Genomic DNA, 16,863 nt, shown 5'->3' with positions numbered 1-16,863 from the left:
GCAGAGATTCTAGCACATAAAAAAATATCCTATTAAACTTCCAACCAAGTCAGCAAAGTAATCCTTCATATCCACGGGAGGTTGCCCAACCTGACGGATAGACAATAGGACCAAATATAACCAATCCTGCTGTGGCGGGACGCGTGCAATCTATTGGCACACTCCAGTCAGAATAGGTGTCAGAAAACACAGTAAACAAAGATGACTGTAGACAAATCCATAGTTGTACAAATGAAGTGACAGACTACAGACTATTCCCATTAGGAACCTGCTCCTGTACAGTATATAATAAACAAACCATGACAGACTGTAACTAAAAACACCTAATCCCAATAGGGCTGGGTATCAGTACTCAATACCTTTAAGGTATCGACCAAAATAACCTAGTACCAAGTAGTATCGAACGATACCTTCATTCAGTCCTTTTTGTATCCAGATCTAGAAAAGAATGAATATATGTATGGTTTGATCACAGCCAATCACCACAAGCATTTAATGTCACGTGTGATTGGCCTATTACTGCAGCAGTATACTTGCAAACCTTCCCGATTTTCCCATTTTTTAATGCCCTCTCCCGGGGTCACAATTCTCCTGCATTCATCCCAATTTATGTAAATTTTTCACAGCTTTGTTTTTCTTTTCATTATCTCAACATGTTTCTCGCACTGTGCGGCCTGCATAAGCCATAAGCCCTACTGTTTCCACCTGGACAGCAACAGAGCTACACCAAATGTCCTTTCCCGGCGGGAAGATGCAGGAAGGAGAGCTGCACGTGAAACCGCGGCGCGGTATGAGCTACGCTCGCCGCACATCACAGCATCACAGAAAAGCCGGTGTGGCGCAAGCCATTGGAAATAAGAGCGCAGTGGTGCCGTTGTCACGTTGTGTCTGAAAGGGCCATCAGTGAGTGAGAGAAGGAGAGAGAAATGGAGAGTACTAAGAGAAAGAAATACTCAAAAAAAAAGAATGTATTAATGAAAACTGATGAATATTAGCCTAGTTTATACCAGAGATTCACACAAGTTCACGCCAGAGGGGTGAATTATTCAGTTTTCTTTCCTGGGAATTAAAAGTAAATTTAAAAGTAGACATATTTAACAAAAAATGCTGTTGCAGGGTACTTATTATTTTGTTATTTTCCTTCTTTAAAAGTCACCAGAATGCAGGAAACAAAGTCTCTGAAAGTCAAATTTGTCCTCCCGCTCTGGTTATGAAATCCTCGCTATTTTTTTTAGGTCTCAAGGTTGGCCAAGTATGTGCAGCATCTACAAACCCGTACAGTCTGTGGTGTAGTGAAGTCGAGCAAGGTGTATTTGCCAGAGTTGGCAGCTCAGTGTGCCGAGGTGCCACCAAAACGTTAGAAAGTATGGCTCTACTACATGCCTGTGGCATCCGATGAAAATAAATGTTGTGGTGGCATTTTAGGCAAGTGAATGCTTCCATTCACATGGTGGGTATTGAATGAAGTAGAAAAAAAGGTATCAAACAAGGTATATTGGTATCGGTATCACTTTAAGGGTACTGGTATTGGTACAGGTATTGTAAACTTTTAAACGATACCCAGTCCTAGGCACTATATAGATATATATATATACACTATATACTATATATAGTGTATACACTATATACACTATATATAGGACTATAGTCAGGACAAATCTTATTTTGAAAGTGGCACATTTGACTGACAGATACGACTTCCGTGCTCTCATAAATACAGTACATACGTAGCACAAATTGGACTTGGATAAATGTTCCTTTCTCTACAGTTGCCACTCACATGAAAAACAGCTGCCTGATCCCTTTCAGTAAGTTTTATTCGTTGATTAATTGATTGTCAGGAAATGTAACAACAGCAATTTGGCTAATCTATCATACCAATAACTCATTTATACCTTTATCAAGTAAAAATACAAAACTGGTTCCAGCTTTACAAATGTGATAATTTGCATCTTTTGTTCCTGTTGTTGTTGACTGTTGATCAGACAGAACAAGGAATTAGTAACCAGTTTAGCCATGTAGTGTTCAGCAGCCACCTTAAAGATGACCAGAGTTATCAGGGCAGGATACAGCACAGTTCTGCCAGACCTGATAAGCATTACTGAGAAACCTGTCAGCAGGGTGTCATTCAAAGTGGATTAAGACCGTATTTCAACTATGACCTTGAGGGTTCTTTTAGGGCTTATGGTTGGCATGACAGTGCCAAAGCTTATATTTTTTTATAATACAAGAAGAAGAAAGACCAGTGGGTCTTTGGAATTGTCAACTCTGGTATGTAATTTTAAATGACAATTGACCTTCAGTGAATCAGTGATGACAGAACACTGCAGCAAACCTCGGGCACACATGTCACCATCAGCCCACTGACCAGGCTGACTGACATGTTGGTCTACAGTACATCCCAGGTACAACTGGCTGGCTTAGGAAAAAATAACACACTGTTGTCTTAGAGTAGGTCAGTAGCAAGCCTCAATAACTGGATTCTACTTTGCATTCTATCTGCCATGTGCAATCGGCTGATACCTTATCAGCTCCCACTTGCATGTAGAACAGTGTTGGTCCCCCATAGTGTTTGAAACTATGAGGCGTTATTCCCTGACCTTGAGCTATGGCCATATACTCCATCTATATTCACTGACAACATCTAGTTTGTAGAAGATAATTGGATTTTGCAGCATGCTGGCGCGGCAACGGAGGGAGCGCGGTTGGAGTGGATGGGGACATCCTTAGTAGGGGGTCAATGAACATTGCAGTGAGATCACCCACCTCCCTGTCCTATCGCTAGCTCACACACGAACAGGAGGCAGCCACCCGTTTTATACAGACACACGCTGTGTTTTCCAACATAAATCTCCTTTTTAATATGTAAATGTGTTTGGAGTGCTGAGAGCAAAGGGACAGAGCTTTGACATTTCTTTTTTTTTTGCTCTAGCAAACATGGCAGGAGTCTGTACGGGCTGCTTTTAAGCTAGTGTATGTGAGCGCACTAACATTTGTGTTCTGCACAAAAGACATTTGAGATACAAAGACTGACAAAAGCTTGATGCTTAGAGAGAAAAAGCAATAGAGAGCTTCTGAGTGTTTTGTTAATGTGGTCACTCTTGAAACAGAGTGACAGTGAGCATCACTTGGCTTTTCATCCCCAGTTTGACTACATGTTCCCCAGCTGAAGTCATGACCCTCTGATAGAAAATCAATCAATAGCCCTTTGCCTGAGCCGTGGTATCTAAAGACAACATGCAGAGATCTCCCTCACCGCCACCTGCCAAAGAAAATGAGGCCGTTGCATCTTAAGCCACTGATAAAATCGACACTGAGTTGCCATCTTATGAGGCTCACCTAGCTACATACATAACCATTAAGAATCATATTCAATCTTTCTATTGAAAGTGTCAGGAAGGTGTTGATTAACTCTATGATCAATTTTAACCTGAAGCATGCAGCGCAATTGATCTGTATTTTATAATATGGAAAGGTGTTGGCTCCTTTTACATTTTAATATAATTCAACAACATTAAGTCTCCTAATGACTGTAGAATTGCATTGCAACACCTTTCTGACAACAAAAAACTGAAAATGGTGTGTTTCATAGAGGTTGGATTTCTTGTTCTTATGTTGGATCGCATGTAGCACGGTGTACCCAATAAATTGGCAATGCAATGTATGTTCTATATCCCACTCTGAAATATTGACATTACTTAGCAGATGGATGTTCCACAATCATTTTGAATTAGGGCTGTCAAAGGTGTTATTTTCGCGTTATTATTGCGTTAACACCACTAATTTCTTTTTCAATTTTCTAGGCTGTAGCGGGCTCAGTTTTAAAGCTAGAGTGAAAATACTGGTATCATATGAAACTAAAAAGAAAACATTTTTTCATTTGTTGTTGTAGTGTTGCTAGGTTACGATGTATCTTTATCAGGGCTGTCAAAGTTAACGCGATAATAACATGTTAGCGCAAATTTGTTTTAACGCCACTAATTTCTTTAACGCAGTAATGCAACAAGTCATTTTTAGGTTGTAGCGGGCTCATTTAATGCTAGAGTGACAATACTGGCATCTAATGAAACTAGAAAGAAAAAATATAAACCTAATGAATCCATCGGCACCAACCATGTCATACTAGCTTGTCGCAAAAGAGGCTAAATAACGCTCCAAACTTACGCTAAATTTTGGCGAGGAAAAACTGGTATGGCAATTTTCAATTGGTTCCCTTTACCTCTGACCTCAAGATATGTGAATGTAAATGGGTTCTATGGGTACCCACCAGTCTCCCCTTCACAGACATGCCCACTTTCTGACGATCACATGCAGTTTTGGGGCAAGTCATAGTCGAGTCAGCACACTGACACACTGACAGCTGTTGTTACCTGTTGAGCTGCAGTTTGCCATGTTATGATTTTAGCATATTTTTTATGCTACCTGTGAGGGTTTTTGGACAATATTTGTCATTGCTTTGTGTTGTTAATTTATTTCCAATAATAAATATACATAAACATACATGCTTAAAGCAGCATATTTGCCCACTCCCATGTTGATAAAAGTATTAAATACTTGACAAATCTCCCTTTAAGGTATTTTTTTGAACAGATAAAAATCTGCGCTTAATTTGTGATTAATCACTATTAAATATTTGAATCGATTGACAGCCCTAATTAGAAAGCGTAATACTAGATTACTCAATCCTTGTATACATATAATGGTGAATGTAATTTGATTGCCATTATCAATCCTGAGGAAAAGTGCAGCTTCTACTGAGCCAACAATCAGCTGCATTCTCTCATTGCATCACACATACAGATGCATAAACACTGTAGTGACTAAGAATCCAGAGATTAAGTAAACTCATAAACCTTTAATAATAAACCACTAAACCTCCAGCCTTATGAAGATGAATATTAAAGCACTCGGTCAGTATTTTAAGATATGATCTTCTCGCTGCATGTCTGAAATGGGCTCAAAAGGGCACTTCGACATCAAGGATGTGGACTGTAGCCCTTTTCTATGTTAATTCAAGCAAACACTGTATGGCTTACCTATGCCTGAAGTCTTTATTTCTGTTTGCCAAGAGCAGCAGAAAATGAGAGAGGAAGAGAAAATAGGAGGAAATGTTAGTTGTTAGTGGATAGAATTAAATAACAGTTGTTAGTGGGCAGAATTAATTAAAAGAGAGAATCATGAGAAAACATCATATTCCTTATCTACTCAAACCTTGCTCCCTGCTAACTATCAAAGAAATTAATCTTTTCCTGGAGCGTCTTCTGCTAAGACCCCGTTACATCCTCTTCAGCCCCGATCAGGGCCAAACTCCAGCTGATACAGGTGGATGAGTCAGGCAGGACCATCAATCCTGGGCCTTTAGGGCATTTCTGTCTATCTCAATCGACCTCAGTGGTTTATGACCTGTGTGCAAGCCCATCTGAGCTCATGGTCCTGAGTGAATGTTAGTAGGCTACTCCTCCATTACCTGAGCTCCAGGACGCTGGTGACATTCCCCGTGGTGAAAATCCTCCTCACATAGTTGAAGTCGCCCACGTACAGACTTCCATCTGAGCCGCAGGCCAGAGCCACGGGGGCCAGCAGCTTGTTTCCGTCAGCAAGGCCATTACAGCTGGGGCAGGAGATGCTGCGCCTGCGCCCGTTCCCCATCACGCTGCCGATTACGGGAGGCTGCTGGGAGATGAAGACGTTCTCCCCATTGCCCATGTGAAGAATACCTGATGAGGACACAGGAAAGATAGAAGTAACACCTGCAACCTGTTTAGGTCGAGCATAGCTTGAAGACTGGGCTCTATTTTCCTGAAAAAGGCAGACTAGTGGAGCAAGTGAAAACGGATGTGACCAAATGGTTATAGCGAATTGTTTGCAATTTTAGTATCCAGAGGTGGGCTTAAACAACAGGCAGTTAAATCAGCTTTTCTAATCCTCTTTGTCGTCCTAGAGTGTTTCCTAATATGCCAGGAAGTTCATCCAGTTCAGTGTCTCCCAAGAAAAAACTTCTTCGAGAGGCTTTATTACACAGCAGCCCAATAATGAATATATAGCACCCAAAACATGTCGCCAACGGCAGATGATGTCTCATTTCAAGTTGGATTTACATTTTACGAGGCACTTAAAATCCTGTACACGTGTAATGATGTGCACAAACCTATTTTACAAGAAAATGATATTCATGCAGCTACTACACAACTACACAAAATATGAAATGTGTTACCGGTAGTAACAGTTGACTGTACTTTTAACCACAGTGATTACAAAGGCACCCAGTTAGTCATATTTAGGTATGTTTGCATGCATATATCAATTTTACTTTACGATCTGTACAGCATACGACCCCCTCTGACCTTTTCGGCCACCACTCTGGATAAGGAATTTAACGCCACTAATTTCTTTAACGCATTAATGTAATTTGCGATTTTTCAGTTTTAAAGCCAGAGTGAAGATACTGGCATAATGGAATCCATTGGTAACAACAATGTCATACTATCTTGTCATGAAAGAGGCTAAATAATGCTCCAAACTTGAGCTAATTTTGGCGAGGAAAAACTGGCATGGTCATTTTCAAAGGGGTCCCTTGACCTTTGACCTCAAGATATGTGAATGAAAATGGGTTCTATGGGTACCCACGAGTCTCCCCTTTACAGACATGCCCACTTTATGATAATCACATACAGTTTGGGGCAAGTCATAGTCAAGTCAGCACACTGACTCACTGACAGCTGTTGTTGCCTGTTGGGCTGCAGTTTGCCATGTTATGATTGGAGCATACTTTTTAACGCTTAATGCAGTACCTGTGAGGGTTTCTGGACAATATTTGTCATTGCTTTGTGTTTTTAATTGATTTCCATTAATAACTATATACATAAATTTGCATAAAGCAAGCATATTTGCCCACTCACATGTCGATAAGAGTATTAAATACTATACAAATCTCCCTTTAAGGTACATTTTGAACAGATAAAAAATCTGGATGAAAGATGTATCATTCATTTGTGATTGATCGTGATTAAATATTTTAATCGATTGACAGCCTTAGTATGAATATGTTAGAATTCCATGTCAGAAGATTTAATCCATTAATTAAGATGCTGCTTGATGTGTGTGTAATACTGAGCAGTGCAGTTAACAGGCGGCGAGCGAAAGGATTAAAATTAGATTTTCAAGTTGCTCTGTTTCTGCACGTTACTGATGAGAACTATTCTAGCGCTGTGATGCTGCGAGTCCCCGTCTCCTAGTGGCTCAAGATCGCTTATTGCAGTTCAAGAAGTATATTAGATGAAAATTTATAAAAAGAGAAAATAAAAAGAGAAAGTCAACACACAGACAATAATCTGATGTGATTTTGAATAGGTCTGTGTGTGCACCTCCGCCGACTGAAGCCATGAAAATTGCTCTGTGTGCCCGTGTTTGCAATAAGAGGTGGTCTTAGCGGATGGAAACACAGGCGCAATTTCACGCCAAAATGAGGACCAAAAAGCCCTTGGCACAAGTGGAAATCTCTCGGAGCTAGAAAATTACCACACAGGCACAATCGCAAAAAAATTGACTTGCCCCGATTAAAAATAGCATTGTGCCTGCCGTTCCGACTCCACCGGCTTTGCACATGAATAAAAAGCCGTATGAGTGCAGTTCATGTGCAGGCATTCAGGCATGCACACGCACATACACACAATGTCTCCATTAGTGTTGCCAATCTACTCTTGGAAAATGTTCAAATATGTTAATGTAAAGATGTTCCTGCCGCCCAATCAATGTAATCATATTTGAAATTCAGCATCTGCATGTCTGCGGTAGTTTTTTCTGCTTCTGATGGTACTTGGTGACCTGAGTTCTCTGAGCAGCACAACATTTGGTCTATCAGAAAAGATCAGCCAAGCATCTCCTTCCTGGGACTTGATTTAATATCAGGGGCTGCTGCTGCTGGGAGTAGCAGACTGACAGCAATTAAATTAGGGATGATTCTAAAAATGCTGGGCATGAACAAGACATGGAGGTGCCAAAAGGGGGGGTGGGGTGGGGTGGAGGAACTGGCAGTGGAGGTGGTGATGGTGGTGGAGGGGCAAGTAGCAGCTCTCTCCGTCCTCCGGACAGCACATTGAGACTCAGCAGGTTTAGTGTGACAGATCAAAATGCTACCTTCCTGAGCACTTTTCATATAAGTATGCCTCATCTCCTCTGATGAGCCCTGCCAGACACAAACAGACTGTGAAGCCGAGCCAGTGACAGGTGCTGCTGCCCCTAAGTTTTTCTCTCTTCATTCCCACTTCTGCCTTTCAGGAGTAATTTGCTGGCAATAAGAAAATTGACCCCCCTCACCTAAAAATGGACAGCAGTAATAAAAAAGTCAGATTGATCTGTGGCAGACTGTGTGACACCGGTGAATTGAAGAAAAAAAAAAAAAGCCTAAAAACGCAACAGATGGAGAGGACAATTCAATGTTACACTAAAAGCATCATCTAAGACACCGGGTGGACATGGTGGTACTTAGCTGCAGTCTTGGGCACATGCAGAATGATGTGTGTAAAATGCGATAGGGAGCGGCAAACTGAAGACTTACACCGCAAAATGTTTCCATCTTAACAAATGACAGGTCTATTAGTGAGTCCTAATGAGATTTCATTTCATAAAACAAAAACAACCTGGCTACTTAAATTAGATGATTGTTTGCGATCAAATTAAATAATTGTTATTAGTTTGTAATTTTAATGATATTGGCAACTTTGTCAAACTCTAAGGAGGTCTCTGTTCCACCTATGTTCTTGCCTTCTTCTTTACCATCATCGTTTAGCAACTTCTTTAAATCTAATTCTCAAATTCATTCACATAATACTAGACAGGTTAATCATCTTCACCTGTCTTTTTACAAAACAAAACATGGCCATTACTCCCTCAGATATCGTGGTGTACAAATATGGAACACCAAAATACATGTCATCAAGAGCTCGTTATCCTTAGAACATTTTAAAAGGAAATTATCATCACATTTAATTCATGATGTCTAATTATCTTTTGATATGTTTAGATGTATTTTCTTTTTTTCTGTACTGTTTTCTGTATGTATTTCATTGTTTTTATTGGATTGTTTTCCACTGTTTGGTTAGGGTATTTCTGCACATTTTGTGTGCTTCTTGTTGTTGTTTAAGTTTTGTTGTATTTTTAAAATGATGTTAGTTTAGATCTTTATTCCTTTTTTGTTATAGTTTTTTCTCCTGGGGTTGATCGGAGGTCCTTTGTATCAGCCTGTGGCTTCTTGACCTCTCCTGACACATTTCTTTTTTTTTTTTTCATTGACTGGATTTTGTGCAGTTTTATATATGTGCAAATAAAAAAATAAATAATGATAAAAAAATAAATAATAATGTACTGAAGTGATCTGCATTATGCTAGCTTCTTTTTAATCACTAACATAAATTGCTAAAAAAAAAAAAAAAACGCAATACATAGGCGAATCAATTTTTTTTCTCACGCCTAATAGATAGGTTGTTAACATTAAGATTTATTTTAGCATAAAATCATCTTTTGAGTAGGAGAAGAGGAATTTAAAATGGGATTAGTAGTTGACTCACCACTCTGGATATTTAAAGCATGGTGCTTGTCGATAGTCCATCCTCCTAGTTTGGAGGCAGTGGTTTCGTAGCCCTGTAGAACAGCAGTCCTCTTCTCCCACAGAATGAGGTCTGGACATGACTCGTACTCAAAACCCACAGATACTAGGAAAAGAAGCAAAGATAAAAGTAGCATTAGTCAACCACACACGTTCTGGATAAAAAAAAAAAAAAAAAAACTAAAATACGCAACATATATGAGACTTGACCACTCACCAAAAGCTTCAGACAAACCGTAGACCTTCTGGCTGTAGACATCAGCCTTGTCCCACACAAAGTCATACAAGAGGTTTGGGGCTGCAGGAAACCACTTCCTGAACAGCCGGCCCTCCACAGCCACCATGAGGTGAACCTTCATCAAGTTGAAAGGGATTGTGGAGTGGCTGAGGGTCACCCTCAGTATTGACTTATAACCCGGAGTCCTGCTGCTTAAGTAGCCGAGGTTCATATCCGTCCCTGGTATGGGCACTTCCTCCTGCAGAGACTATGGACAAAAAAAGAAAGCTTATAATTTACAAAAAGCAAACATAAATCCATAAGCTACCTGACAGGAATTGTAAATTCTAAAGTGCTTGGAAATTCTTCAGTGTTTAAGGTCGGATTAATAACTTTATCTCGCACAGATTATCAATTTGTCATTTCTTTGGTCAGTGGCCACTACAACATTTGTCACATATTTTTCAGTCTTGCCTCCAACCAAATATATTGACCCATGGGAAGATTAAAGACATCAATTAGAAGACAATTATATTCATGTGTTACAGGGAATCCAATGGAGGATTTCTTCATTATGTACTCCAGGGAGTATTTTCATAATTGAATTAATAATAGAACAATAGTCTTCCCTGCCATTCATATGACAGTGGCATCACAACAGTGCCCTTGGACTCAGAGCTGGCACAGTCCGATTATATACAGAGCAATAAAAGTTGGTTTAGTAAGAGACAGTGTGTTGTGGCCTTGGGAGTTTCCACTGAGGTCAGACCTGTAACCTCTTGATGATACAATAGTAGGCCAGCACTCACTGTACGGTGTTCGTATTTAGGATCAAGGGGTCGACAGCACTGGTTTGCTTGACCAACTCCTCTCTGCTCTAATTAAATGACCTCTCGTCGCCCGTCTCCACGGCACAGAACAAGATGTAAAGTAACAACTAAAACAGCTACCCGGAGCGACACGGTCAGAGCGACACGTCACTTATGATGTGTCTTTGTGTGAAACCATGCCCGGGTAATTGATCAGAATTCCCTGTTTTTAAAGACAAGTGTAAATTGGAATGATGTCCCCGTATGGCGCTCTCTTACAGCTCAAGGAATAGCAAAGACAATGCTGCTATAAATAGACAGGACTGCCTACTAAATTCACTGATATGCCATAAATCTTGTGAAGCAAAGTCGGAGACAAAGTAATTAGAGAAGGGCACAGAGATGCCTGCTAGACATACAGTAGACACACATTCACCTGCGCACACACCAGACCGTGCACGTGTGTGCTTGCACAAACAAGACACATATAGAGAGATATCAAAATATTGTACAGTTATGAAATATACAGTCAGTGGAAACCTCCTATAGTGATCACATCTCTCTGGGTCAAATTGATCTTTATGAGTGGATGATTATTATTATTATTCTTTTTCTTTATTTCTCATGCAGATTACCATCTAATTAACTTCATTTGTGACAACTGACATTTCGTACATGAAAATAAAGTAATGAAAGGGGGCAGCTTTTCTATTTACGGAATATGATTTACTGTTTCAAAATACAGCACAGCTGTTTCAAACGCCGCTTTAACCACCGATGCTTTCCCCGTCCGCATTTGTTTTCTGTCACCATCACTAGCAGCCACGATTGTTTCTCATTGCTTCGAGGAGACTTATGTTTTTTATTGAGAGGAAATTACTTTCTTCTTCCCATCCTGATTTCAATGTGCACACAGCACCGGCCTCAGGTAGCCCGCAAGAAGCAGACGAGTTACCGGGAGGCAAAGTATCATGGGAGTAAAGTAAAAAAAAAAAGTAGTTTAAATTGATATTGATGACTATAAGCACATTGTTTAAACAGCAATCGTATAGGATAGGGACGCACCGATTTATCGATATCGGCTGATTTTCGCCTCGTTCACTGCAATCGGCCTATCGGCATATAAGATAACATCCACCGATGGCAGTGGCCGGAGTTTGTGTGTTGCATTTGTTTTGTGCCGGCTCAATGTTGTGTTGTTAGCTGATGATTTAACTACATTTAATTTACATTTAATGTTTTTGTTGGCATATGTAAGTACTAAAAAATAAATTCCTCTCATTGAGTAGGTAGTTGTATACACAGGCCTAAGGGGCTTTTTAAGCAGTTATTTACAAAGGTTATAACAAAGGTTATATAATAGTTTCATAAATTTGGAAGATTTAATTTGTGCTCATTCAAGATATAAATGAACTGAATGACTTTAAGAGGGAAGACAGTTCAGTTATTTTTTTATAATGAAGATGTCTGTTTGCCTGACACCAAAGGGGAAATAAATCACAACAAAATAAAAACATCGTAATTGGCTTCAATGTGACATCGGTATCAGTCCATAATCGGTGCATCCCTCGTATAGGAATGTTTTTATCCCAAGCTTTTTGGTCCATTTTGTTTTCGTGATCATTATAAGCGTTTTCCACTGTAATAGTAAATCCTGTCCAGTGGTACTTGTATGCTTAATCGAGGAGCCCACTACAACCCAGGAGAAATTAAAAATGCCCAGGCTGTTTTCTGTGTGCGAGGTAATCATCATCGCTCTGCAGTGAGACAGTACAATGCACATTGTAAATCGGCCAAGTTCCACAGACCAATTACACTAGAGAGATAAAATCACAGCACTGCCATGAGCCAGAGTTACTATTACGCTTGCACTTGATAAATAGTCGTCAGGGTCTCCTCCAGATGTGCGGCATGAATCATCTGGAGGAGAAACCCATGTAGATCACAACCCCGCAGGGTAGTGAACAGGGTGGGGGGTGCGGGGCGGTCACCTGGATCTCGGGTACGACGGTCCGCCTTTCAGCGCATGAGCCGGCGAATGCGGTGAGCGGCGCCGGGGACACCACGGGACCGGGCCTGTTGAAGCTGCTGAGGTCACAGCTCGGGATGTCGTTCTCCTCGTGCCGCATGACAATGGTATCCATGACATAGAAGCGTCCCCATGGCAACCAGAGAGTGTGCTCCTGGGTGATGAATGGAGCGCGCTCAAAGTGCAGGGCGATGGCTATGCCCCCATTGGTCACCAAGTCAAAACTGGAACACAGACGTGCACAATGTCAGAGAGGATGAATGTTGATTCACATACCGTACACTGGAGATGGATTATATGTTTTTACAAATAAATACTGTGAAAATTCTCATTAGCCATGCATGTAATCTGTTGTGTGTTGAGGATTAAACCATGCAACAATTTACTGTGAATATAATGACTATTTTCTAATTAAGTGTTGTTAAAATAGATCAAACAGTAATAAATGAAGGCTGTGAAGAAAGAATGCTGTTTCACTATTTAGCATTATCTTTCAGGCACACACAGGCTGAAAATATAAAAAAGGATGATTAATCACAATGTTAAAAGCACGTATCTTAATTAATGTCATAATCTGTAGATTTTATTTGAAGAATGGAAAATAGTACATGCATGCTGTAAGTTCAGGCGTGACTGTTTCACCCCCATGCGTGTGTAATGTACTGCTCCTGTGCTCACATTTATATGTGTGTGAGAGAGAGAGAGAGAGAGAGAGAGAGAGAGAGAGAGATTTGTGCTGCAGGATGGAGGCAGCCGCCACTTCTCTATCGATCCCTAAGATGAAGGCTGTCCACTCTAACATCAGTCTAAAAGCCCTGCAATGCAATCCCATCTACTGTTGCATTTAAGGGCCTCTGCCTCTGGTCTGACCTGAGTGGGTCTCAGTAAACAGGCTGCACTCTGGCAATTTCATCATCTCTAACTGCTGCATGGTGACAACAGCATGGCTGCACCTGCACTGGATTTCTGCAGCTCTTGTCACTTCTCTTTAAAGCCAATTAGCACCTGGTCACCTCCGAGCCCCTGGGACAGCGCCTCATCCTCACACGGGAAGCATCTTTTTCCAAATTACAGGTAAAGAAGCAGGTCGGAAATAGTGGCCTCTAAACTAGGTAACCTCCCTCTTGGTTTAAACTACTAACATAAATTATCTGCTAACTTCCCTATCTGCTAAACATCTGATTGGCTGTGGCAATAAACAGAAGTTTATCCCGCCCTTGGTGTTTTGCCCTTGGCTGGGTGCGAGTTTGTCCAGTATTGCGGAGGCTGCAGAGCTGATGGGGGCTGTGATAGTCGTACCCTTGTGCTGACGTGATCCGTCAGCAGCCATACGGCTGCAGCCTGCATGACACCTGGCAGGGCTGAGGCTACGCACGCTAAAAACACTTCTGGACAGATACCCATGGGCAGCGTGGCCAATCGATGAAGGGATTCACTGGCTGTTATCAATCATGACAACAGCCTTAAGCCATGTGACAAAACTTATTAAGCTACCTACAACAGCCTTGCTTGCTTGTGCCCTCGGGGAATGCATCAGGCTCAAAGAGTTAACCCTGCCAATGAACTTGGTGTGCCTCATACAAATGATATGCATTCATTTCTCAGCCAATGTGTACTTATAATGAGCTGGACGGTGTGTTAAAGTGAAGCAAGGACATGCAAGTTTAGCACGAGTGAACAAGGACTGTATAGATGCCTGTAAAGGTGAGCTAGGCACTTTATGTACGCTTGAAGTGAGTGAAAGTACACTAGTATCAGTTCCTCACCCTTTAGGACCTCAGCTAGGGCCACATTCACTAGTGTGGGATCAACTACAGCATGTCCGCATTCATTTATAAACTGTATTTACACGTAATAACACATCGTCGTCCTCTTTGGCGAGGGTGCCGTGTGTATACAAGAAAAAAATCTACCACCAAAATATAAAGAATAAATAACAGTAATTACAATAATAATTGTAAGTACACATGGGATGTGGCCATTATACAGTGCCATCTTGGGGCACTAGTATAGAAGTAGTCAAGTGCACACCGGATTTCCTACAGTGCTCGAAGGGGGCCGGTACTCACTGGTACGCAGTACGAGCACTTCTACATTTTATTCCTTGGCGTACCATGACTCTTTCTTGCGCATCGGCACTTCTCACAAGCTGCCGGTACTCTTTTCTGCCCTTTCCATATCAGGTTCTCTGGGAGATGCATAATGGCAAAACATAACAAGCACCAGCGTATTTGCGCTGCGCCTCATAAGCCATTATGAACATAGTAATAGTATTAGTAGTAGTAGTAGTAGTGATAGTAGTAGTAGAAGTAGAAGTAATAGTAGTAGTAGTATGAACATAAACAAAATTGTAGAGAACATGCCGACGGGGGGACGGGTGATGAGAATGAGGGTGTTGTAATCTATCAATACAATGTTCGCGTCCTTTTTGTAAAAGAATTATTTAACTGTTTGTCATAACTTTTTTTTATTTGTGAACAAATATAATTATTGAAACATTATTTAATTTTTTTCTGAATCGTCTCTTTCAGGGCAAACAAACATTTCCAGAAGAATTAAATGCTCGTTCAAAGATTGTGATATGTGTAAATAATAAAATAATCATTTAACTAATAATAATAATTGTCAAAAATGATGTCAAATTGCATAGTATTAAGTAAAAAAAAACTCAAATGTTCTTGGGGGGAGGAGCCGCAAACCCAATATATCCTAGTATCTTTTATTCACTGTTGAAATTCAGAATGTGTCTCTTTATCTTGCTGCATAATATGTAGGAGCATCCTGAGTGGGTAGCTGCTCCTAAAACCTGAGTGATGCCCGACTATAGGCTACAAATAACACAGGAAAGCACTTTAACTATTAACACTAAACACACCACCTTAACACTACAAGATGTATAGGCTAAGTATAATAATATAGAAATAAAATCACAACAGATTACGACTGACACAGTGTAACATGCTTGAAGAAATAATGAAGAAATAGGAATAAATTGCAAGTGATAGCTGATACCGGCTGATACACACGCCAACATGTGAATAAGGGGATTACTGGCACTATTTTTTTCCACTTTAAGTACCAATTTCCCATAAATATCATGGCTCCTATAGAGCTCCTCCCAAGCACGTAATAATGTAATAAGCTGGTCAGCATTCTTCTCATTATTGGAGAAAAAGCATTAAAGGGAACAGGTGTGTCTCAATGCTCAGCCAGTCAGAAAATGGCTACACAGCTGTAAAGAAACTAAACTAACCTCTTTTGTTTAGGCCAGAAAACTTTTCCAGATAGTGGAAAAGGTAATTTAAAACCTAAGCCCTTGGACAATAAAGAACACATCATAAAAATGAGTTGAGACAGCTTTCCCATTTCTAAGTGGCTGAACAGGTGCATTTCTGATTTCACGCTGCACTGAGCCAGTTTACAGTGATTGCAGGGGAGTTGCAGGAGACCCGGCATGTTTACAGGGGGAACCTGGGAGATGGAGTAGTGTTTACACATATACTAGGAGGGAGAAAAGAGTCTAGAGCTTTGCGAAGGAAAAACGGAGTGGTGCATAAGGAAAAATGGGACACGCATATATGGGGAAAGGATAGAGATGAGGGGAAGCCAGAGCAGTGGAAAGGACATGAGACCTGGGCTCAAGGAAAAGTACAGGAAATAAGTGAGAGGGTAGTGCCCAGAAAGGAAAGGCTTAAGGCCAGTGAGATTAGAGAGGAGGGATAGCGTGAAGGGATGGAGAGCAGATGAGGAAGATGAAGATGATGAGGTGGAGATGAGAGATTTTTGTAAAACGAGGAAAAAAGAAGGAGACTGTCAAGAAGACGGAAGAAATGAGGAGAAGCAAGAAATGATCAAGATCAAACCCGCGGCAACGATGTGGGCCTTTAGAGTGCCACTGACTGATAAAAGTGTCAGGAGGAAGTGGGGCTTGGAGAGCAAACACCAATTCATGCTGTGCTGTGATAGAGAGGCTTGGTTTGCCACAAGACCTTACGAACACTGACTCTTATAAGAGATACACAGGTTGTGTGCGTGTGCAATCTTATCTAAAAAAAACGTTTTCAGAAAAGAACTGAAATTACAGAGACAATGTTACCCAAAGTTTTTCTCTCAGGCCTTTTCTTTTTTCAGTCCAAGAAGCACGTCGAAAACCAGTCGGAGGTTTTTGTCTGGATTTCTCTGAGAAACGCTACTGGTGCCAAAG

At 40.8% G+C, this 16,863-nt stretch overlaps 1 protein-coding gene across 14 annotated transcripts in view; it reads right to left on the bottom strand.

The window, feature by feature from the left end:
• The window catches only part of tenm4 (teneurin transmembrane protein 4), a 194,603-nt gene that overhangs the window by 39,799 nt on the left and 137,941 nt on the right, over positions 1-16,863 (bottom strand). For 10 of the 14 annotated variants that reach the window (XM_074640402.1, XM_074640400.1, XM_074640406.1 and 7 more), the window contains 5 exons: positions 12,622-12,883; positions 9,822-10,089; positions 9,567-9,710; positions 5,468-5,717; positions 5,037-5,057 (listed from right to left, as the gene is read on the bottom strand). In XM_074640402.1, the coding sequence (XP_074496503.1) occupies positions 5,037-5,057; positions 5,468-5,717; positions 9,567-9,710; positions 9,822-10,089; positions 12,622-12,883 (945 nt within the window). The remainder of the gene's footprint in view (positions 1-5,036; positions 5,058-5,467; positions 5,718-9,566; positions 9,711-9,821; positions 10,090-12,621; positions 12,884-16,863) is intronic. The other 4 variants (XM_074640405.1, XM_074640407.1, XM_074640410.1 and 1 more) reach the window with 1 other exon arrangement.

This window comes from Sebastes fasciatus, chromosome 7 (assembly GCF_043250625.1).
Source record: "Sebastes fasciatus isolate fSebFas1 chromosome 7, fSebFas1.pri, whole genome shotgun sequence".
Lineage (NCBI taxonomy): Eukaryota > Metazoa > Chordata > Actinopteri > Perciformes > Sebastidae > Sebastes > Sebastes fasciatus.
The sequence above is the reverse complement of the archived record's forward strand: the minus strand, read 5'-3'. Positions and strand labels throughout refer to the sequence as shown.